The sequence below is a fragment of the Rhinoderma darwinii genome, chromosome 2 (assembly GCF_050947455.1).
Source record: "Rhinoderma darwinii isolate aRhiDar2 chromosome 2, aRhiDar2.hap1, whole genome shotgun sequence".
Classification (NCBI taxonomy): domain Eukaryota; kingdom Metazoa; phylum Chordata; class Amphibia; order Anura; family Rhinodermatidae; genus Rhinoderma; species Rhinoderma darwinii.
This window is the reverse complement of record NC_134688.1, coordinates 280,211,555-280,237,274: the sequence shown is the minus strand read 5'-3', so window position 1 is coordinate 280,237,274 and position 25,720 is coordinate 280,211,555. Positions and strand designations below refer to the sequence as shown.

At 43.2% G+C, this 25,720-nt stretch overlaps 1 protein-coding gene across 6 annotated transcripts in view; it reads right to left on the bottom strand.

Moving 5' to 3' along the window:
- Nucleotides 1–16,402: 16,402 nt before the first annotated feature.
- The window catches only part of PTPRU (protein tyrosine phosphatase receptor type U), a 142,204-nt gene continuing 132,886 nt past the window's right edge, over nucleotides 16,403–25,720 (bottom strand). For all 6 annotated transcript variants that reach the window (XM_075853332.1, XM_075853334.1, XM_075853336.1 and 3 more), the window contains 3 exons: nucleotides 17,488–17,639; nucleotides 17,266–17,401; nucleotides 16,403–17,136 (listed from right to left, as the gene is read on the bottom strand). In XM_075853332.1, the coding sequence (XP_075709447.1) occupies nucleotides 17,074–17,136; nucleotides 17,266–17,401; nucleotides 17,488–17,639 (351 nt within the window). In that variant the 3' untranslated portion in view covers nucleotides 16,403–17,073. The remainder of the gene's footprint in view (nucleotides 17,137–17,265; nucleotides 17,402–17,487; nucleotides 17,640–25,720) is intronic.

The following is a 25,720-nucleotide window of genomic DNA, read 5'->3' as shown; positions in this document are numbered from 1 at the left end:
TATTAAATGTCTTTGCTACTTTAACTTTCTTATCTGAACCCTTTTCAAACGTGCGGTCCTTATCAACAGTCACCTGTTCAACAGAAACCAATGACCAAATATCAACAAAATCATTCTTCCATATTTTTTCCTTGATTTCTGCCGACAGGTGAGTACCCAGAGGAGCCACACCACAAAATATAGAGTCCCTAAACTTCAAACTACTCAATTCCGATTCCTTCGCAGACAGGAGCTTCGCCCCACCCTGGCAGAGCCGACGAAGCAGTAGCTGCCTCATTTACATTTAAACCAGCTTTAACAGCCTTTAAAACAGAAACAAAATCATTCCCAGACAAAACACCCTTATTAAGCCATGCGTTATTACATGTATACTCACCGGGGGCAGAAGTCGTAACGTCTCCTGAAGGTATAATGTCCGCTGGCAATCCTGTTGGAACCAAAGGTTGACTCCCACCTGGCGGACAGGCAATGGAAGACCCCTGGGACAGTGGGGCTACCGGTGCGAGTACGCAATGCGCTTCCTGATGCCTACTGTAATTCCGCTTCTTTGAACGATCCCTAGCCGACTCCCGCGGAGACCTTGACGATGTTGAAGAAGACGAAGAGGGGGGTATCTCGCTGGAAGACGACGTGGATCTATGATGTCTGTGACGGTTATGGAGGCAATGCCACACCCCTCGCACTACCCTGTAACCAATCCTGGATCCCTGGGCATTTCATGAACTTTTCACCTCTCCTCCTCCATCCCTTGCAGTCCCTGCCACTTTCCCTAAACGGTTCATTGCCTACAATGAGAGTGGTGTTTGTAGCCATAGTTCAATCTTTGTTTCATTGGACCATGGCACTTGATGACAATCTGCCTCTGGGTTACCTAAATGTTTAAGCTGTGGAAGTTCACGGAGGCTTAGTGGTCAGCACTGTTGTTTTGCCTCTTACTAGAACTTCTTATATTTGAGGTTATGAAGAGAATAGTGAGTGTTATTACAAGTACCTGCCATGCTAAGCACCCTCTCTGAAAAGACACAAAGCACTACAGAGCAGCATCTATGTGACAAACTGGCTGCGTACGGCCCACTACTCCAATCTGTTAGCCCAGAAACCAGTTGGATCCCAGTTTCAGATTTGGTTTGGAGTTAGACCATTTCTTTTCAGCTTTTGCTTTTTTAAATCAAAACCACATCACTTTTGTGCACTAGAAAGTGGTTTTATAGTGTGTGAGTTTCCTTTGGGAAGATAGAAAAAAAAATTGCTCTTATAGAGAGGTACCAAAAAACTGGCTTACCCAATCATCATCCCTAACTTTTATGTCTCATATGCACTTATCACTCACTAAGTAGGCAAGCATGCAGGATGCTGAAGAACTTGGAAACACCTTATATGCCTGCCACCATTTGCTATGGGGACTGGGTGTTGCACTACATCCTTGCCCTTTCCTCTTGAGTAAAAACTGGTAAGCCTCCTCTTCCAGTCCTTCCTGCACAGTGACCTCCTGACCCGGTTTCTCAGTAGCAACATGGCATGGGGTCGGACCGGGCATATTGTCTTCCTCATAGAAATGGATGAATAGACCTTTAAATACATAGGGGTGTTGTGTTCCAATGAGATGCTTCACATAATCTCAAAATAGTCAAAGTATAAATATAGGCATACAAAAATGAGAGACAGCAACTTGTTAAAGTCGTAAAAAATATATTCTTTGTATAAATATGATAGTATACAAATACACTATAACAATTGTGCAAAGGTGCAATCCTTTGATTCAGATAAGCTGGTGAGACATCGTTTATTCCAGACCTGGAATCTGAAGAGCTTCAGCACAGACCCAGGTGGAAGGTAAGTCGGCGTTTGAACTACTGGCGTAGTTCAAATGCCGACTTACCTTCCACCTGGGTCTCTGCCGAAGCCCTTCAGATTCCAGGTACGGAGATCAAACGCTGACTTACCTTCCACATGGGTCTCTGTCGAAGCTCTTCAGATTCCAGACGTTTATCTCACCGGCTTATCTGAATATCTTTTTCGACTTTAACAAGTTGTTGTCTCTCAATGAGTCAATAGATTTTAAGTTTTAGTATGTAGCCCCATTTCTCAAATCTGACGGTTCATTTTATGTGGTAATAACTTTGGAATGCTTTCACCTATCCAAGCGATTCTGAAATTGTTTCTTGTGACAAATTGTACTTTATGTCAGGGTAAAATTTGGTCAATAAATTCATTGCTCATTTGTGAAAAACAGCAAAATTTTGCGAAAATGTGCAAAAATTAGCATTTTTCTACATTTCAATGTATCTGCTTGTAAGACATATAGTTATACTCCACAAAATAGTTACCAATTAATATTTACCATATGTCTACTTTATGTTGGCATCCTTTTTGGAACGTCCTTTTATTTTTCTAGGACGTTACAAGGTTTATAAGTTTAGCAGCAATTTCTCACATTTTGAAGAAATGTTCAAAAGCCTATTTTTATAGGGTGAAGTTCAGATCTGAAGTGATTTTGAGGGGCCTATATGATAGAAACCGCAATAAATGACCCCGTTTTACAAACGTCACCCCTCACATTATTTAAAAATGCATTTATAAACTTTGTTAAAGAGGCTCTATCACCACATTATAAGTGCCCTATCTCCTACATAAGGAGATCGGCGCTGTAATGTAGGTGACAGTAATGCTTTTTATTTAAAAAAAATGATCTTTTTCACAACGTTAGGAGCGATTTTGGTTTATGCTAATGAGCTTTCTTAATGCCCAAGTGGGTGTACTTTTACTTTCGACCAAGTGGGCGTTGTACAGAGGAGTGCATGACGCTGACCAATCGGCATCATGCACTCCTCTCCATTCATTTACACTGCACTAGCGATATAGTTATATCGCTAGTGCAGCCTCATACACAAACCCTAACATTACTACAGTGTCCTGATAATGAATACACATGACCATCCAGCCTGGACGTCATGTGTACTCAGAATCCTGACACTTCTGAATCTTTTTTTTGTGATTCCGGCAAGTGAAACCAAATCTCGCGAGATTACGCAGCTAAACGAGATTTGGTTTCACTTGCCGGAATCTCACAGAAAAGATTCAGAAGTGTCAGGATTCTGAGTACACATGACGTCCAGGCTGGATTTCATGTGTATTCATTATCAGGACACTGTAGTAATGTTAGGGTTTGTGTATGTTGCTGCACATAGGGATATAACTATATCGCTAGTGAAGTGTAAATGAATGGAGAGGAGTGCATGACGCTGATTGGTCAGCGTCATGCACTCCTCTGTATAACGCCCACTTGGTCAAAAGTAAAACACGCCCACTTGGGCATTAAGAAAGCTCATTAGCATAAACCAAAATCGGTCCTAACGTTGTGAAAAAAGATCGTTTTTCTAAATAAAAAGCATTACTGTCACCTACATTACAGCGCCCATCTCCTTATGTTAAGTAGATTAGAAAAAAGACACGGCGCCACAAAATGGCAAATGAAAACCGGATAGGCTAAAGGGCCACGATGGATGAAACAATTACGCTCACCTCGGATGGTGGACACCATAGGTGTCAGAAAGGCATGGAAAGCTGCAGCCAGGTCCGAACACAGCAACCAAAATTTGATGTCAGTTGGAAGGTGGTTGAGAATTTAGAAAAATCGGACCGACGGCGCTGCTTGGATAGGTGTTTAAAGTAATAGGAGAGTTTGGACGACCACCGAGAATAAAGGACTTTATTGTCAAATAGGCTACGCGTTTCGACACCGAACCAGCGTCTTCCTCAGGCCAATCAATTGGCAATTTTGACCCCACACAAGTTTTCCAGAATTTGATGAAACATGAAAAATTTAAAATTTTTCACAATTATGCCATTTCAGTGCCCAATATGTTGTGCCCAGGTTCGGTGTCGAAACACGTAGCCTATTTGACAATAAAGTCCTTTATTCTCGATGGTCGTCCAAACTCTCCTATTACTTTAAACACCTATCCAAGGTGTTGTGCCCAGCTTATGTTATCGGAGACACTTCCACCATAAATTGTTTTGCGGGTTGTCCGGGAATGGCAATACCCTACATGTGACCATTATCTGCTGCCTAGGCACACAGCAAGGCTCAGAAGGGAATGAGCGCCATTTAGCTTTTGGAGCTTAGATTTTGCTGAAATGGTTTTTAGTATAAAAATTTATAGAAAACTTACACTGAAATGTTTATATAAGTTTGCATAAAATTTTGATAAAGTTGGAAATCTGGATAGTTTGGATGAAAGTCACTGATCAGCCACAGGAATACAGGACTAAAATATGTGCAGATGTGTTGAGCTGGTCCTTCCGGGCAAGGCCTAGGCACACGGCAGGGCTAAGAAGAATATTTTTTTAATAAAGTTTAAATAAAATTTGGAGCAAGTTCTGGAATATAAATCAGTCATGGCGATGTCACTGATAAGCCACAGGGATGCAGGACTGATATATGTGCAGCTGCACTCAGCTGTTTTTTTTCCGAGTTTGACCTAGGCACACAGCAGGGCTAAGAAGAATTTTTGTTATAAAGTTTGGAAAAAATTTGGAGCAAGTTCTCGGGAATTGGGGTCCACATGGGGTTACTGCTCTAAGGGGGCTGGTGAGGTAGACATCCAGGGCCAAGTCTTGGCGGTTCATCATCCTCACTTGATGAGGAAGAGGTGAGGTAGAAGAGGGTTTCTATCTCACTTCCAGACTCACTTTCCGAAGCAATAATGGCATATGCCTCCTCAGCCGTAAATACTCTGCGGGCCATTAATGCTCTTTATCAGATAGGTGTGTTGTGTGAATGTGAGTTGGGCTTCAACACGTGTAGTATGTAGAATGTGTAACCAGCTAAACAAATTTTATTACAAAAAACGTTTTGTACTAGAACTTTTTTCTAAGAAAAAAAAAATAACAGCAAGGTCTGAACTATAGATCAGCAATGGTGATGTCACTAATCAGCCACAGGTACACAAATTATGAGTATGTCTCACAAATATAAAAAGCTACAAAAAAAAAAAACTTAGCGTCCTGATTATAGTTCAGTTTTGACAATGTCATCGATGAGCTGGGGTATGCAAAAGTGGAGTTTTCGTCACCAGCGAAACCTACCTAACTAAACTAATATATATATATATATATATATCAAAACCACAAAAAAGGCCATACTCACTAGGTAGGTGGGTGGGTGAAAACCCGTTCCCATCAGGACGCAGACGGGTCAAAGAATGCTGCAGAAGGAGTGTGCATTAAATAGTGATAGCCCCTCCCACTAGTCTTGAGGGGAGTGGCGGACTAAGTGCTCAAAGGTGTGCGATAAATGTGTGTCAGTGTAGTGCTAGGGTGTGAATGGATGGTAAAAAATAAATATGTATGTATGAAAGTGTCAGAACTGTGTAATAATGTAATAAAAATAAATAAAATAAATGTGATGAATAGGGGTCAGTGCTGTGAATAGTACATGGGGTGTCAGTACTATGTGTAATACGTGGAGGGATAATGTGCTGGTCGTCAGGCATGGCGTATCTTGCCGAATAACAGCCTATTTGTAACGCCGCTAGTGTTAGCTAAAGCGGGCTGCTCTGCATTCCAAACCAAACGCCAGCACATCATGCCCTCCCAGCATATAAGACCCGGCTGCGTCCTGAAAAAAAGTGTAGTATACGTAGTAAGAAATATCCATGAAACATGGGGTATTAGTTGTTATTTTGGCCAAAATACGCAAAGCTCGCAACCCAACGTCAAGGGTCCCCAGTGCCTTGCGAGTCCCTAACCAGAACTTTTCGTTCCTAATTTAAAAACACAAACAGAAAAAATGGGACATAAATATCAAAACCACAAAAAAGGCCATACTCACTAGGTAGGTGGGTGGGTGAAAACCCGTTCCCATCAGGACGCAGACGGGTCAAAGAATGCTGCAGAAGGAGTGTGCATTAAATAGTGATAGCCCCTCCCACTAGTCTTGAGGGGAGTGGCGGACTAAGTGCTCAAAGGTGTGCGATAAATGTGTGTCAGTGTAGTGCTAGGGTGTGAATGGATGGTAAAAAATAAATATGTATGTATGAAAGTGTCAGAACTGTGTAATAATGTAATAAAAATAAATAAAATAAATGTGATGAATAGGGGTCAGTGCTGTGAATAGTACATGGGGTGTCAGTACTATGTGTAATACGTGGAGGGATAATGTGCTGGTCGTCAGGCATGGCGTATCTTGCCGAATAACAGCCTATTTGTAACGCCGCTAGTGTTAGCTAAAGCGGGCTGCTCTGCATTCCAAACCAAACGCCAGCACATCATGCCCTCCCAGCATATAAGACCCGGCTGCGTCCTGAAAAAAAGTGTAGTATACGTAGTAAGAAATATCCATGAAACATGGGGTATTAGTTGTTATTTTGGCCAAAATACGCAAAGCTCGCAACCCAACGTCAAGGGTCCCCAGTGCCTTGCGAGTCCCTAACCAGAACTATATATATATACAGTTTTTGATATATCTATATTTGTTTTAGTTTTTTTTGTAACAAAAGCAAAAACCAAGTGCTCGAAAAAAAAAACTAGAGCAAGGCTATTATTAGGCAATCAGTTATGATGATGTCACTGATCCGCCAGGGGGATGCAGAAGTGGAGTATTAGTATCGATCTCACCCGTTTAACCCTTCAATAGCGAGCACGGCATTTGAGGGGTTTTGGAGAGAGGGAGGGAGCTCCCTCTCATCCCACCGACACCCGGCAATAAGATCACCAAGTGTGTGTCTCCGATGGCAGCCAGGGGCCTAATAAAGGCCCCCAGGTCTGCCTGTAGTGTATGCCTGCTAGGTCATGCCGTAGGCATGACCTAGCAAATGCCTGTCCGTTTTAAACAGACAGGCAGTAACATACTGCAATACAAAAGTATTGCAGTGTATTATAAAAGCGATCGGATGATCGCATATTAAAGTCCCCTAGTAGGACTAATAAAAAAGTAAAAAAAAAGTTTAATAAAGATAATAAAAAAAATGTGATAAAGAAATAAAAAAAAAACTTTTTCCCCTTACAAAATGATTAACTATTAGGCTGGGTTCACACGACCTATTTTCAGACGTAAACGATGCGTATTATGCCTCGTTTTATGCCTGAAAATAGGGCTACAATACGTCGGCAAACATCTGCCCATTCATTTGAATGGGTTTGCCGACGTATTGTGCAGACGACCTGTAATTTACGCGTCGTCGTTTGACAGCTGTCAAACGACGACGCGTAAATTGACTGCCTCGGCAAAGAAGTGCAGGGCACTTCTTTGCCACGTAATTTGAGCCGTTCTTCATTGAACTCAATGAAGAGCAGCTCAAGATTTACGAGCGTCACAGACGCCTCGTATATTACGAGGAGGAGCATTTACGGTTGAAACTACGCTGCTGTTTTCTTCTGAAAACAGGCTGTCATTTCAGCCGTAAAAGCCAGCTAGCGTGTGAACATACCCTCAAAAAAACAAAATAAAGCAAAAAAAGTTACACATATTTGGTATCGCAGCGTCCGTAACAACCCCAACTATAAAGTTATTACATCATTTAACCCGCACGGTGAACGCCGTAAAAAATAAAATAAAAACAATGGAAAAATTGCTGTTTTCTGTGAATCCTGACTTTAAAAAAATGTGATAAAGAGTGATCCAAAAGTCGCAACTACTCCAAGATAGTACCAATAAAAACTACAAGTCGTCCCACAAAACAAAAGCCCTCATACAACTGCATCGGTGGAACAATAAAAAAGTTATGGCTCTTCAAAAATTCAGACACAAAAACAAATAATTTTGAAAAAAAAGTGTTTTTACTGTGTAAGTAGTAAAAGATACAAAATCTATACAAATTTGGTATTGTTGCAATCGTAAAAACAAGTTGAATAAAGTTATTGTGTTATTTATACCACACGGTAAACGGCGTAGATTTAGGACGCAAAAAAGAGTGGCAAAATTTCAGGTTTTCTTCTATCCCCCCCCAAAAAAAAAGTTAATAAAAGTTAATCAATAAATAATATGTACCCCAAAATGGTGCTATTAAAAAATACAACTTGTCCCGCAAAAAACAAGACCTTATACTGCTATGTCGACGCTAAAATAAAAAAGTTATAGCTCTTCGAATGTGACGATGGAAAAACGTAAAAAATGGCTTGGTCATTAGGGCCCAGAATGCAAGCAGGGGGAAGTTGTTAGTGTATATGTATTTACCCCCTTTGGTATGAAACCCCTAGGATCTGGTCAAACCAATTAACTGCAGAAATCACATAATTAGTAGAATAAGGTCCCGTGTGCAATCAAAGTGTCACATGATGTCAGTATAAATACACCTGTTCTGAAAGGTCCCTGAGTCTACAACACCACTAAGCCAGGAGCTCTCCAAACAGGTCATTATAAGAAAATGGGAAAAACATGGCACAACTACAAAGAGATGGCCACCCACTTAAACTCAAAGAGCAGGCAAGTAGGGCATCAAAGATTCAACAATGAAGACCACTAAAGGAAAAACATTTATACAGAGAAGCATGGTGGTGGCAGCATCAAGCTGTGGGGATGCATCGGCAGGGACTGGAAAACTGTTCAGGATTGAGGGAAAGTTGAATGGCAGTAAATAAAGGGCGATTACTGAGGTGTGCCAGAGATTTGAGACAGGGACGGAGGTTCACCTTCCAGCAGAACAATGACCCTAAACATACTGCTAAAAATACACTGGGGTGGTTTAAAGGGAAAACATTTAAAGGACTTAGAATGACCTAGTCAAAGACCAGACCTCAATCAAATAGAGAATTTGGGACATGACATGAAGACTGATGTACACCAATGTAACCCATCTAACTTGTAGGAGTTGGAGCAATTTTGCCTGGAAGAATGTGCAAAAATCATAGTGTCTAGATGTGGTAAGCTAATAGAGCAAAATTTAGAGGAAAAGACATGGACCGCACAATCCACAATGTATACGTTGATCTGGGGGTCGCAAGGCAAAATGTCGAAACATGAACATGAGGTTCTTAGTTAACATTATAATCAAACAGTATAAGCCCACTTGCCACTTCACGGCGACCTCTTTTAAAGTTGGTCCCTACTCTAGCGGGTACTGTATGGTGGTGTCTGTTGCTGTAGTGCTGCATTTGTGGGGGGACGTAGCCCAGAGCCAAGGAGGCTTGGCACGGTCTGATGCTTTTGGGCCCCTGGGTTGCTCCCTCTGCAGGAGCGGTGCTGCGGTGGCCGCCATGCGGTGCTGCAACCGCTAGTGTAGGGACCCACTTTAAAAGAGGTCGCCGTGTAGTGGCAAGTGGGCTTATACAATTTGATCAAAATGTTAACTAAGAACCTCATGTTCATGTTTAGAAATTATGCCTAGCGGCTCAGATCAACGTATACATTGTGGATTGTGCGGTCCATGTCTTTTTCCTCTAAATATTGCCGTAAGCTAATAGAGACCTACCCCAAGGGACTTACATATGTAATTTCAGCAAAAGGTAACCCCACGAGGTATTGACCTTCAGGGGGTGAATACTTATGCACATTAAAATTCTCTGTTTTTTGTCTCAAAGTAATTGATGTATTGTGTGGTACAAATCTCCTCTAAAAAATAAATTTTAATTCAAGGTTGTAATGCAACCAAAGAAAGAAAAAAAAACATCAAGGGCAGGGGCGTAACTAGGAAAGACTGGGCCCCATAGCAAACTTTTGACTGGGGTCCCCCTCCCCTGGGTGTTACACAACCCCCCCCCCTTGTAGATAACGCCATACAGCCCCCCTGTAGATAACGCCATACAGCCCCCTCTGTAGATAGCGCCATACAGCCCCCTGTAGATAACGCCATACAGCCGCCCTGTAGATAACGCAATACAGCCCCCCCTGTAGATAACGCCATAGAGCCCCCCTGTAGATAAGGCCATACAGCCCCCTCTGTAGATAACGCCATACAGCCGCCCCTGTAGATAAGGCCATACAGCCCCCTCTGTAGATAACGCCATACAGCCCCCCCTGTAGATAACGCCATACAGCCCCCCCTGTAGATAACGCCATACAGCCCCCTGTAGATAACGCCATACAGCCGCCCATGTAGATAACGCAATACAGCCCCCCCCTGTAAATAACGCCATACAGCCACCCTGTAGATAAGGCCATACAGTCCCCCCTGTAGACAACGCCATACAGCCCCCCTGTAGATAACGCCATACAGCCCCCCTGTAGATAACGCCATACAGCCCCCTGTAGATAACGCCATACAGCCCCCTCTGTAAATAACGCCATACAGCCCCCTCTGTAGATAGCGCCATACAGTCCCCTCTGTAGATAGCGCCATACAGCCCCCACTGTAGAGAACGCCATACAGCCCCCCTGTAGAGAACGCCATACAGCCTCCCCTGTAGGTAACGCCATACAGCCCCCCTGTAGGTAACGCTATACAGCCCCCCCTGTAGGTAACGCTATACAACCCGCCCCTGTAGGTAACGCCATACAGCCCCCCCTGTAGGTAACGCCGTACAGCCACAACCCCCCAAAAAAATCCGACCTACAGTGTGTCCTACAAAAGACATGTATCCCCTATCCACAGGATAGGGGATACATGTGTGATCGCTGGCAGCGATAGGGAGAACAGGGGACCGAAAGTCCCCCGAAGTTCTCCATGACTAACCTGACTTTCGGAGTCTGCGCAGCTCAATAAAAATGAAAGGAGTGCTGGTCACGCATGTGCACAAGCGCAACCGACACTCCATTCATTTTTACGGAGCTGCCGACACAGACCCCGGAAGTCCGAGGTTTGTGATGGAGAACTTCAGGGGACTTTCGGTCCCCCGTTCTCCCTATCAATGCCAGCGATCACGCATGTATCCCCTATCCTGTGGATAGGGGATACATGTCTTTTGTTTAATGGCAGAGCGGGGAGATACCTCCCTGCTCTGCCGTAGTGTTCAGTGGCGTCGCGCTGTAGCAGCCATAGCGACTGCTAGCGGAGCCTCCGGCCATGGTGGGGGCCCGTGCCGGCGGGCGACACGGGCCCCCTCATGCCGCGGGCCCCGTAGCAGCCACTACAGCGGTAGTTATGCCACTGATCAAGGGGCGATGGTAAATACTTTTACAAGGCAGTGCATATCATACAATGGTTTGTCAATGCTTTTCTCATCATCTGAGGTGGGGGAATCTTTACATCTTGTGGAGAAGAAGAAAAACTTTTCGTCCCTTTTTCAGTTAACAATAAAGGAAGTATCTTTCTCGTTGCATTGCGGATTCCATTCCCTTGGCTCATCCCACAAGAGCTATTTTGTTAATGGGCAGGTGTTCTGCCATCTTTATATTTGAACTTCAAGTCTGGGTCGGTTATCATAACTACACTGGTGTCTCATGCCCACCTGCTTCAATTGTCAATCATACAGCAATAAAGAAGTGAATAGGAGCAGAGCTGCAGTTCTACCGAAAGGCCGCTTTGCAGAGATTTGTATTTATTCCATTTCCATTCTTGATAATGTAGTCTCGGATCTTCTTTATTGCTGAACGGCCGCTTTGCAGAGGTTGTATTTATTCCATTTCCATTCTTGATAATGTAGTCTCGGATTTCCATAGGTCCAGGAACATATTTTTGCAGAAAGTGGACTGTAGTGGCTTGCAAAAGCAGTTACTGAAATGATGTATAATTTATATAGTTTTATTGCTGCCACTTTAATCATTTTTGCTATAATCCCTTTAATTGATGCAAAAGAGTGCACCATCTTGAAATGTTTCTAGTGTATTTGTCTGGCTTTATTACACTTCGCTTGACTTTCTTGTGCAACCCAATGAGTTACAGAGTTTAAACACAACTTTTATTACATATGCAAAGAAACCTCACCTTGTGGCCATCTTTTTCTAGCGATGGAATAGAAGTGGGTCAACACAATCTTTTCCCTAAAAAATATGATACTTTTGTAATTTGGCTTAGGGCCTGTTCACATCAGCGTTGGAAATGTTTTCGTCACCATTTTTTTTCAATGGTGATGCAAACGGAAGCTGTGGTTTCCGTTTGACTTTCCGTTGCGTGGTTCTACGACGGAAACCTCTGACGGAACCCCTGAACGGAAAGCGAACGCTGATGTGAATCGGCCCTTAGATATATTTAATATCTTATTAACAATGAAATGGATACTCTTCTTTGTCAATACATTTTCTTGGTGTATGAATGTGACAATATTGAACATTACAAAGTTTTAACAATAATTTGTGCAAGTTGTGTTGGGATATTGCATCTTCTGACTATAGTGTGACATGAGGAAAGTGTCCCAAAACCAATTCTTATGCAATCCTAAATGTTGTCAAGAACTTCAGAAGATATTTCTGGGTACGATGGGCTATTATTCATCAATTATTCATCTTCCTTCTGAAGCATCCAATGTAATTAGTATCGATGTTTTTTTCAGTTTGAAAGAATATTTCCTCATGCTTCGCTCACTTCATCAGTCACCTGGCTGTACTAACCACGTTCCCTGGGGCATTGGATTCCACACTATGTGCAATTATTTTTTCATTAATTTTGCATTTACTCTATAAATATTGGCTCTTCTTTTAGCTATATCATTTATATATTGCTGACACAGTATTTAGTTTTGGCTAGAGATTGACTTCACAGACAAGTAATACAAAATATCTAATTCTTCTATTACTTTGCTTGGTTTATAGGTGTGCCAGCTTTACATTTTGATTATTCATGGGATCCACTATGTTACCACAAAAGTTAAGCTGCTGTGGCTGGCTTCCCCCATGTTCTACAATAGGCCCCTTTGTAATCCAAAAACAGAAATACATACAGCAATACAAACTAAACAATAGAACACCAGCATATATTATAAAAAAAAACACTGCCAGCATCCTATGTGATTCTTTTATCGGTGTCATTTAGGAATCAGGTGTAGATGTCTAACCTGGTTACAGCGTGGAGAGCTCCATCCATTACTATAATGGTGTTGATGCAGTGTGGTTTGGCTATAATATAATGCGTGTCACATGGTTACATGTAGTGCACTGTGCTGGCTAGCAGCCTATTGGATATGCTCATACTTTTGGGCTACTTAGTATATTATGTTGCACCTGTGCCCACTCACAGCTTTTGAACCAGTAACTACTACCAGTATTGTGGTGTCATCAGTGGGATATCGATAGGGTCGACACAAAACAACGTAAAAAATATTTGAAACAATAAATGGATATCAGGCCAGTTACCACATGCTGTGACATCCAGGTAGTAGCTACTACACGTCTGGGATTAATTATTGAGGGAATAGCTCATGGTACATCAGGGTACAGCCTTATAGGGTCGCCCTAATTAGGGTAATGCTCTGTGAGAAGAGCATTAGTGAATAAAAACAGGGTTAGAAATTTTGTTTCCTATTAGTGCTCTAACCACAAACTTTTGGGACTATTATATGATTAGGTACAGACATCGAGATACCATCCTACTATTCTTTGATTGAAACTTCATTGTACCATGTGCAGCTGGGTGAGTGAATCTATAGTCATTCATTATTATATACTTCTCGATTGTCCCAGATATTGCATTGATTGTGCTTAAAGGGGTTTTCCACGTTCTGACAACCGATGACCTATCCTCTGGATACGATCGGTGCGTGTCTGACACCCGGACCCTGCACTACTCCGGCTGCCTACGGGCACGGGCTGTACATGCCAAGAGCAGATGGCTCGGGTCCAAGAATACTGGCCGAGCTGCAGCTCTGCTCCTATTCAAGTGAATAGGAGCAGAGCTGCAGTTCTACCGAACGGCCGCTTTGCAGAGGTTGGAGCCATCTGCTTTCGGCTCCAACTACTGCATACCGTTCCAAACATCCGATGCACGGAGGCAGCCAGAGTGGCGGATCGGTCCGAGGTCTGTGTTTTGGATACGCACCAATAATATTCTGATGACCTATCCGGTGGATAGGTCATCAGTTGTCAGAAAGTTGAAAACACCCCCATAACTGTATTTAGTGACCACATTGATAATTGATTTTTTAATAATAATTATTGTAAGTTAGTTATAAGTAGGCCAATATATTTAAAGTGAGTCTGTTGGCCAATATGGAGCTAACCTATGGGGATATTATGACATTTGGGACAACTAGAAGACTCAGAGGTATTAACCCTGTAGGGAAATTAGTTGTGGACATAATTCTATATGGCTATTAGGATATGTTGTTATATTCTAGATTGTGGGGTTAAACTGAGGTAAACAAAAGTAAATTTTATATATGCGGACATGTACATTGTAGTTTTTTATGTGTTACACGCATATTAATAAGACTTGTTGTTGCTCTGTTTTCGGAAAGGGTGAATGTTTTTAACCATAGTATGGACCTTCTCAGTAGTTAACCATATTGTTATGATGTAATGAAACAAAATATTGTGTAAATTGCAGATATCCATACTGTGTACGGTCCAGGGTCCAATATAAACTTAACACATACCTGATTATGTTACTTTAATACAGAAGAACTAATATACAACTAATATAACACCTAGATAAACATATCCAGGTACATAGATCATCATGACATTCAAGAACTGTCTTGATCTAATAGTAAAGGCAGTTGAAAGTGTTTCACTTTATTGCTGCTGACGAAGGTAATCACTTCAAGGATTGTTATTATAGGTCTTTGCTTCTTGTATTGACAGGCTGCCGACCTCTGGCCCTGTCCAGGGGCAACTGAATCATCAGTAAACTAGTGGAAAATGTGGTGCACTGCCGATGGAGGCTGTCCAGTCCCCTGACACAAGGACAAATGACCAAGTAGCTGTCTGCCCAATTATTTTTAATCATCCCTGCAAGGCAGAAAATAAAAACCACTGCAGAACTATAGAGCACCTGTCCCCTTTCTTGCAACATTCACATATGATGCACGATATTGTCACCACACCACAGGCATATATATATATATATATATATATACATACATATATATATATATATATATATACAGTACCGTTCAAAAGTTTAGGGTCACTTAGAAATTTCCTTCTTTTTGAAAGAAAAGCACAGTTTTTTCAATGAAGATAGCGTTAAATTAATCAGAAATACACTCTATACATTGTTAATGTGCTAAATGACTATTCTAGCTGCAAACGTCTGGTTTTTAATGCAATATCTACATAGGTGTACATAGGCCCATTTCCAGCAACCATCACTCCAGTGTTCTAATGGTACATTGTGTTTGCTAACTGTGTTAGAAGGCTAATGAATGATTAGAAAACACTTGAAAACCCTTGTGCAATTATGTTAGCACCGCTGTAAACAGTTTTGCTGTTTAGAGGAGCTATAAAACTGACCTTCCTTTGAGCTAGTTGAGAATCTGGAGCATTACATTTGTGGGTTCGATTAAACTCTCAAAATGGCTAGAAAAAGAGAGCTTTCATGTGAAACTCGACAGTCTATTCTTGTTCTTATAAATGAAGGCTATTCCATGCGAGAAATTGCCAAGAAACTGAAGATTTCCTACAACGGTGTGTACTACTCCCTTCAGAGGACAGCACAAACCGGCTCTAACCAGGGTAGAAAGAGAAGTGGGAGGCCCCGCTGCACAACGCTTCACAGAAAACACAAAATTGTCTGGGTGACCCCAAACTTTTGAACGGTAGTGTATATATATCAATATATACACACACACACACACACTGCATATATAGACGTACAGAGATTGTCCCCAGGGCAGAGGTGAAGACCACACTTGTAATTTCTGTATAATTTAGACAAACTTTTTATCTCCTCCTAATAAACAGTCTCATGAGGGAGAGATGCCTTTTACTTCTTAAAGGGATCCTGTCATCAACATCTTACATGTTAAACTCGCCTGACCCCTCAATGGCCGCAGCTGTCCAGAGTGCGTTCCTGTTCTCTTCTTTCCTGAAGTCCTCCTCTGTCAGTAAATATAGTTGTTTCAACTTTTCCCGCCTTTTATGGTAATTATTTTTCCCTCTGGGATGCAGCTTCTTAACCACACCCACTGCCACCACCTGTCCGGCCCTGGCTGGCTAAGGAGCTGTCAATCAAAAAGAAGGAGGTAGAGTCCACTCTGAGATGCTGGAGGAATGAAAACCTGACTCTTTTCAGATGAAGATTTGACTCTTTTCTGCTCATTTGCATACAGCTCGGGACCACTGAAAAACGGAATACTAAAGTTACAGAGCTTACTTCGAACATATTTATAGCTTAATGACAATGATTTTTCACCCACTTTCACCAGGTATTGCTGGCTTTATAGCTAAAATGCTGGTGACAGGTTCCCTTTAACACAAAGGAAACAGCACTCATACCGCACACCTCCATGTATATGTAAAAATTTAAATTGCCAGAAGCCTTAAAGCAGACATTTGCACTTTTTCATACTGGAATAATTTCATCACAAAGTACAAGCATTAAAGAACTTCTATCATCTCCTGGTGTCTCACCCAGCTTTAAGAAAACAGAACTAATAAAAACAAGCCGTTTATTTGCGTACAATAAAGCAATAAAAACCCCTTCATTACTTGTGGGGTTAGTACATCCTTTACCTTTATATACAAATAATGATCATGATTGCAAACTCAGTGTATATTGTGGCATAGAGGATCACATAGGGACATCCATTACACATATAGAGAGACACGTTACTTTGTTTGCCTTTCAGCTGATGCAGTTTACCCCATTGCTGTCACCCTCCCCACCTATTATAAGATCACACATTGAGAGATGAAAGTTGAAGATCGCTTATATACAACTCAGGTGTCCTATAATACCACTGACACTGAGAATATTTTTTGCTACCTGTGTTGATTTGCATATGCTAATTTCATATGAATATATCTCACAAGTAAAATATGTTATGGGCTGGGAATTCTAGCTATGCTTTCCATAATCACACTTATATGTACAACTAAAAATATGTACAGGCATTCATTGGCATGACTTCCACTTATAAAACCCTATCTGTATCACAAGGAGATAGCAAAGAGAAGCCCTTTTTTTCATACTGGATTAGAAGACGTGACTGAAGTCCTTTTTGATTTTGGCCACAAAATATAAATGCATCTGATTGGCACATGTCTATTTCAAAAGGGCCCAGGCAGTAGGGTTTTTATCCAAATCCCTATTTTGATGGATGCTATCTAGCATCATGCAGTTCTAGGTATTCCAGAGCAATTTCATAACAAAATCGGAATTGGTCCTGTTGAGAAAAATAAAAAATGTATTACATGATTAGTAATATAGCTTAAGTATTCTATGTCAATTATAAAAAAATTTGCAGAAATACATTTCGTTTATACTTGTAATTTAGTAACTACTACAGCCTTACCAGTGTTTCCACCATATTTGGCTTTATGTTCCGCAAACTTTTAACAGCATAGAAAACGTCAACCACATGGTGACATCGGGTCATCTCACACAGTATTGCACATGCACAAAATGTCCCGCTCCGACCTCCGCCATTCCTGTAAAAAGCAGGTGCAGAACAAACGTCATGAAAATTACAAAGATTTATGAAGAAAGTCAAAGGCCTCAATGTATAAATGCTTACAGACAGTGCACAAGGGTCCTATGTTCTCTGTTCTGCTCCTGCCATTGTTCCACCATAGAAAGGAGTTGTAAGAAGGATCTTTTGGTGTCTGGAGTATCTCTGTATGGAGACCATCGTAGATATTGGAAATGTTTGACCAGGAGATGTTCATCCTACAGCACAGATAATACAAATGTGAGTAACATTGCAGCAACACTGAAGACTGTGAACCTGAAAGGTATCAATGGAGAATGCCACAATTGTTCTACTTTTCGGAATATAGTTTATTCCCTAACCCCAATCCACCTAACATTGTTTGAAGAGTATATGTTTTACACAACACAGAGAATATTTTAGATTCATAATAGGAAGCAAACACATTGGGCTGCATAATAAGAACCATTTATTGTACCATCTAATATATATCTCTACTACACGGTTTACGACAAGCCCAAGGTTTTGAAGTGAAACTTTGCGTGTTTTATTAACATGGAAAATAGTCAGTAGATGTAAAATCTATAATCTTTCTAACTTTTTGGTGTTTCAAGATATCTTTCAGTTAATTTTGAGAAAAAAAAACTGTTGTAACTGTTGTGGCTTGTATATCAAGTGGAGTTATTAAACTGGAGTTGAAAAGAGAGGTTAAAATCGCAGTAAGTACTCTTCTTTATCTTTACTTTTTCAATTGTTCACTGTTTTTTTGTAACTGGGAGAATGATTGGAGGTTTTCTTCAGTGCACAGTTTGCCATATGTATGCATGTCTGGAGCCAGAGTTCCAGAGTGAATACCTCTGTGGCAGATGTGAGAATGTTGTTCACGTGGAAGCTCGCATTAGAGATCTGGAGGAGCAAAATGCAACACTGAGGGCGATAGACAATCTTGAGCGGAGAATGCTGCTCACTGAGTAAGGAGTTAGTGGGGTAAACCTGGAGGGTGAAGACATGGGTCAGCAGGACCAGGCAAGTAGCTGGGTTAATGTCGTTAGGGGCAGTAGAAATGGGTCAAAGAAGAGAAAGGCCAATCCAGTTTCTGTTATTCCAAGCAAAATTGCCAAGTTGGGTGATGATCCAAGGGTGTCAGTCTCAGAAATGGCAGCCCTAGTGGATACGGATTTCCCTAACAGCCAGGAGAACAGCCCAGCTAGTAGTCGGCGGGATGGAAATGCAGGTAAGGTACTAAGACAATTAGTAGTTGTAGGGGATTCTATAATCAGGAAGACTGATAGAATAATTTGTCGCCAAGACCGCCTCAACCGAATGATTTGCTGTCTCCCTGGTGCCAGGGTTCGACATGTGGTGGAACGGGTGGATAAATTACTTGGAGGGGCTGGTGATGATCCAGCTGTCGTGGTCCATGTGGGAACCAACGACAGAATACATGGTAGGAGAAGGAGCCTTAAGAATAATTGTAAAGAACTAGGCTACAAGCTGAAGGGAAGGACCTCCAAGGTAGTATTCTCAGGAATACTGCCTGTGCCATGCGCATCACAGGAAAGACAGCGGGAGCTCAGAGAGTTAAATGCATGGCTTAAGTCTTCATGTAGAGGAGAAGGCTTTGGGTTCCTAGAGCACTTGGCTGACTTTTCATTGGGGTACAAACTGTATTCTGCAGATGATCTGCACCTAAATGGAAGGGGCTCCGCTGTGCTGGGGTAGAGAATTCTAACTGGGGTGGCCTTAAACTAGGGCTGAGCAGGGAGGACAATGTAGAAAAAAAAGGGGTAGTTAGGTTAGAGAGGGGTCAGACTAAATTGGTGGGGGGAGAAATAGACTGTGGGGAGAGGACTAGAAAACAGGATAAGGAGATCCTTTTGTTACAGCAATGAAAATAAAAAAGCCCACATAATGTCTAATAATCAAATTTCTGATACCAAACATGGCAATTTGAAATGCAAGTTAAAGTGTATGTGCACAAATGCCAGATGTCTAGCAAGCAAAATGGGGGAGCTGGAGGCCTTGGTACTGGAGGAACATATAGATATATTTGGTGTTGCTGAAACATGGCTAGACTCTTCACATGACTGGGCTGTAAATCTACAGGGTTTTACACGGTTTCGGAAAGACAGGATAAATAGGAAAGGTGGTGGTGTATGTCTGTATGTGAGAAGTGATATGAAGGTGAGTGTGAAAGAGACAAATAGGGGGTGAAGATTGTAAGGAGATTGAAACCTTGTAGGTGGAATTACAAAGGGAAGTAAACACTGAAAAAAAGTAATTTTGGTGTAATCTATAGACCCCCCCCCCCCCAATACAACTGAGGAGATGGGAGGTCAGCTATATAAAAACAGATGGAGTGTGCAGCACAGGGGGGTACTGTAGTGATAATGGGAGGTTTTAATTACGCAGATATTAATTCGTGTCATGGTTCGGCTTCAACTGAGAAATTTCTTCAACCTGTTGCAGGAAAATTTTATGAGCCAGTTTGTGGAAGACCCGACTAGAGGTGATGCTGTGTTGGATCTGGTCATTTCTAATAATGCCGAGCTTGTTGGGAATGTCAATGTTTGTGAAAACCTCGGTAACAGTGATCACAATATAGTTACATTTTACCTATACTGTAAAAAACAAAAACACATTGTAACGTCCATGGTCGATGACCACAAACTCCTCCCACCCTGTCTGCACATGCATAATGTTCCGCATTTGACCACTAGGGTGCGCTCGCGACCTCAGTCCAGCCTTAAAGAGGCTCTGTCACCAGATTATAAGTGCCCTATCTCCTACATAGTCTGATCGGCGCTGTAATGTAGATAACAGCAGTGGTTTTTATTTTGAAAAACAATAATTTTTGAGCAAGTTATGAGCTAGTTTAGATTTATGCCAATGAGTTTCTCAATGGACAACTGGGCGTTTTTTTACTTTTTACCAACTGGGTGTTGTACAGAGGAGTGTATGAGGCTGACCAATCAGTGACCAATCAGCGTCCTGCACTTCTCATTGTTTTAGGACAACTCCTTTCACTGCACAATCACACTGTGCTGTGGATCATGCTGGGCTGGAACAATGAGAAGTGTAGGACACTGATGGGTCACTGATTGGTCAGCCTCATACACTCCTCTGTACAACACCCAGTTGGTAAAAAGTTAAAAAACGCCCAGTTGTCCATTGAGAAACTCATTGGCATAAATCTAAACTAGCTCATAACTTGCTCAAAAATGATCGTTTTTCAAAATAAAAATGACTGCTGTTATCTACATCCAGTGTTCTGTATCCTGTTTCCCGTGCTACCGTGTTCCTGTGCTATACTGAGTTGGAGTCGTGTTGTGTCGACTACTACACCCGCTGTGTTTCTCCGCATCTATTGTCTGCCTGCTGCCTGAGTTCCATCTGAGCCTTAACCATCGCTACTGTCTGTATTGTCACAGGTACATTTATCCGAACTATAGAGATTTACTCTGTACCCTGTTTGGCCAGCTGCTATACTGCTATGGCAGTACGGCCCAGTGGGTCCACATACCCACAGATCGTGACAGTATTCTCAGGCCATGGACCCCGCTGGTGAACTCAAGACAGTGACCGCATCGCAAGCCATGCAGTTGGATATCCTGGTCTGCTAAGTACGACAGGACCAACTCCTCCAGGCGGTGAACTCCATTACAGACAGACTGGATGTGCAAGCTGCAGTTCTCCCACCACCTGCTCCTATTGCCTCTGCTGTTCCTTCTACTACACCTCCTGGCAGTGCTGACCCTCGATTTTCTCTGCTACTTCCTCATCACTATGATGGAGACGCGAGGACCTGCAGGGGATTTCTCAACCAGTGCCAGATCCACTTCAGCCTGTATGCCAAAGCATTTTCCACTGACGGTGCAAGGGTCGCATCGTATCTCTCCTCACTGGCAGGGCCCTAGCATGGGCATACCCCATCTGGGCACGACAAGAACCAGAGACCCGTGATTTCCAGGGGTTCCTACGAACATTTCGTATGGTATTTGGGGAACCTGGATGAGTCTCGTCGGCAGCCGCCTCCTTGCTGAACCTTCGCCAGGGAGACACTTCCGTGGGCGAGTACGCCATTCACTTCCGCACTCTAGCGGGATAGTGGTTATGGAACAACGAGGCCTTGGTGGCAACATTTTGGCAGGGACTGTCCCCCGTGATTAAGGATGAGCTTGCCATCCGAGATCTGCCATCTACCCTGGATAATCTCATTCTTCTGGCCACCCGGATTGACATAAGTATCTGAGAACGGTTCCGAGAGGCTCGTTGGGAGAGAGAACTCCCTAGTCCGGCTCTCACATTTCAGCAAACCCTGCTGTCCTCATCTGTTGTTCCACCTAAGGTGTTGGACCATCCCAGACTCTCTATCCAGAAGAGACAATGCAGCCTCACCTCGGGACTCTGTCTGTATTGTGGCCTCGGAGGCCATCTTGTGCATCTGTGCCCCCAAAAGCCCAAGAACCTAGGGTTGGTTGGAGAGACAACTCTGGGTTAGGAGGGACTTTCTTCCAAGCTGTCCATGAGAGAACGCACCGGGTCTCTGCCTATCTGGACTCTGGATCCGCAGCTAACTTCATTTGGAAAGACCAGGTGGATCTTCTCCAGTTGCCCACAACCCCTCTGGAGAGGCCTTTGATTGTTGCCTCAGTGAATGGATTGCCTCTGCCAGACCCGATTGTAGCTGTGACCAAACCACTGAAGCCTCCAAGTGGGAGCCCTTCATTCTGAGCTCATCTAATTTTTTGTCCTGCCCAGGGCTGTAAACCCGGTGCTGTTGCGTCTGCCCTGGATCCGACTACATGCCCCAGTTCAGGACTGGAATTCTAAAGAGGTTCTCCAGTGGGGTTCCGAGTGCCTCAACCTTGGCCTGGGTCAGATCCATCTGGCCCAGTCTCCCCAGTCTCTGTCATTGGCAGGATTGCCTTCTCACTACTCTCAGATTTGTGAATGTCTTTAGCAAGAGGGAGGTGGAGACGCTGCCCCCACACCGGGCGTATGACTGCCCAATTGAACAGGTTACTGACACGTCCCTTCCCCGTGGAAGGGTATACCCTCTCTCCTAGCCAGAGACTCAGTATATGTCCGCCTATATTAATGAGAATTTGGAGAGGGGTTCCATACGAAAAGCCACCTCCCCGGCCGGGCAGGGTTCTTCTTCGTCAAGAAGGACGACGGATCTCTTCGACCCTGTATCGACTACCGGGGTCTCAACCAGATCACGGTAAGAAACAGATATCTATTGCCATTAATTTCAGAACTGTTTGATCGCATACGAGGAGCCAAAATTTTCTCTAAACTAGACCTGCGTGGGGCTTAGCACCTAATCCGGATTCGCCGGGGTGACGAATGGAAGACGCCATTTAACACTCGAGACTATGAACACCTGGTAATACCCTTCGGTCTGTGTAATGCTCCCGCGGTCCTCCAAGAGTTTGTCAATGACATCTTCCGAGATCTCCTCTATGTCTGTGTTGTTGTCTATCTCAATGACATTCTGATTTTTTCTCAGATCCAGTGACTCAAAGACATGTCAGTCAAATTTTGCTGCGATTAAGGGAGAATCGTCTGTATGTCTAGCTGGAGAAATGTGTGTTTGAGAGAAAGTCTCTACCCTTCCTGGGCTACATTATCTCGGATCAGGATCTCAAGATGGATCCTGAGAAGGTAAAGGCCATCCTGGAATGGCCACGCCCGAAAGGCTTAAGGGCCATAGAGCGTTTCTCGGTATTCGCCAACTTTTATCGACAGTTCATCCCAAACTTCTCCTCACTGACCGCTCCCTTCTCTACCCTCACCAAGAAAGGCATGAACGCCAAGGTGTGGACTCCAGAGGCAGAGGCCGCATTCAATAGCTTGAAGAGTGCCTTCACGTCAGCCTCAACCCTCCATAATCCTGATTTGTCTCTGCAGTTTTTGTCGGAGGAGGACACCCCCTCTGTTGGTGCTGGCGCACTTATGCTTCAGAGAGGTCCCAAAAGCAAGACAATGGTATGTGGCTATTACTCCAAGCTTTTCTCTTCCGCAGAGCGCAATTACTCGATTGGGGATAGGGAATTACTGGCCATTAAACTGGCTCTGGAAGAGTGGAGACACCTACTAGGGAGCGCAGTTCATCCGATCCTGATTTTCACTGACCACAAGAACCTCACCTATCTCCAGACGGCCCAACGGCTGAACCCCCGTCAAGCCAGGTGGTCGCTGTTCTTTGCCCGGTTCCAGTTTGAGCTCCACTATCGCCCTGCCGACAAGCATGTGAGGGCTGATTCCTTGTCCAGGTCGTTTGAGACAGAGGACACCATGGAGCCTCCACAAAATATCATTGACCCATTCTGCATCATCTCTGTCAACCCTCTGCAAGTTAGAGACATCCCTCTGGGAATGGATCTTTTGTGCGTCTGGCAGACACAAGAAGAATCCTCCACTGGGGACATAGCTCTAAACTGGCAGGTCATGTGGGTGTCCATAAAACCCGAGACCTGATTGCCCGTCAGTTCTGTTGGCCCACTCTGCCCAAAGAGATTATGGACTTTGTCTCTTCCTGCATTGCAATGGACTTCGTCACGGATTTGCCTCACTCTGCTGGATGCAGTACGGTCTGAGTGGTGGTGGACTGATTCTCAAAGATGGCTCACTTTGTTCCGCTGACTGGCCTACCTTCTGCTTCTCGACTGGCCAACCTCTTCATCCAACTCATCTTTCACCTGCACGGCCTACCTCTACATATCGTGTCTGATCGGGGGGGGGGGGGGGGTTCAGTTACCCTGAAAGTTCTGGAGGGCCCTCTGTAAACTCCTTGATATAAAGTTGGACTTTTTCTAAGCCTACCACCTCCAGTCCAATGGCCAAGTTGAGAGGATCAATCAGATCATGGAGAACTACTTATGACACTTAATATCCAGACAGCATGATGACTGGGTGTAGATTCTTCCTTGGGAAGAGTTCTCCTATAACAACGACACAAGTGAGTCCACCGCCTCCACATCGTTCTTCATAGTTTACGGCCAACATCCACGTATTCCTCTCTCTGTTTCTGCGTCCCAGGTGCCTGCAGCTGACTCTGCATTCCCGGGACTTTTTACGGATCTGGCAGCAAACCCGGTCCTCTATTATGCAAGGCAGTCGACCGCATGAAGCAAAAGGCACATACAAGGACAAGAGCGCCGTCTTTGTTTCTTCCGGGTACCAAGGTCTGGCTGTCCTCAAGAAATATCCGACTGAGGGTGCAGTCATGCTAATGCGCTCCCAGGTTCCTCGGACCCTTTGAGATCCTGCAGCGGATCAACCTGGTCTCTTATAAGCTTTGGCTGCCCGTGACCCTCTGGATCCCCAACTCCTTTCAAAGTTTCTCTCCTGAAACCTGTGGTCCTGAACCGCTACTCTAAGACTCTTAGCCCTGCTTAGGTTCAGTTATTTCTGTCCCCTTCTTCATAATATTTAGAGATTCTCTAGTGACTAGTATAATGCCAAGGGACTGGCGCAGGGCAAATGTGGTGCCTATTTTCAAAAAGGGCTCTAGGTCATCCCCGGGTAATTATAGACCAATAAGTAAAATTAATCGTAGGGGAAATGTTTGAGGGGCTATTGAGGGACTATATACTGGATTTTGTGACAAAAAATAGTATTACAAGTGATAGCCAGCACGGTTTTACTAAGGACAGAAGTTGTCAAACCAACCTGATTTATTTTTATGAAGAGGTGAGCAGAAGCCTAGACAGAGGGGCCACTTTGGATATAGTGTTTTTGGACTTTGCGAAAGCATTTGACACTGTCCCTCATAGACGACTATAGGGTTAGAAAGTACAGTTTGCAATTGGATTGAGAATTGGCTCTAGGATTGTATCCAGACAGTTGTGCTCAATGATTCCTACTCTGAATGGTCACCGGTTATAAGTGTTGTACCCCAGGGTTCCGTGCTGCGGCCACTATTATTCAACTTATTTATTAATGATATAGAGGATGGGATTAATAGCACCATTTCTATTTTTGCAGATGACACCAAGCTATGTAGTAATGTTCAGTCTATGGAAGATGTTCGTAAATTGCAAGCTCATTTGGATACACTAAGTGTTTGGGCATCCACTTGGTAAATTAGGTTTAATGTAGATAAATGTAAAGTTATGCATCTGGGTACCAACAATCTGCATGCATCATATGTCCTAGGGGGAGCTATAATGGGAGAGTAACTTGTTGAGAAGGATGTGGGTGTACTTGTAGATCATAAACTAAACAACAGCATGCAATGTCAATCAGCTGGTTCTAAGGCTAGCAAGATATTGTCGTGTATTAAAAGAGGCATGGACTTGCGCGAAAGGGA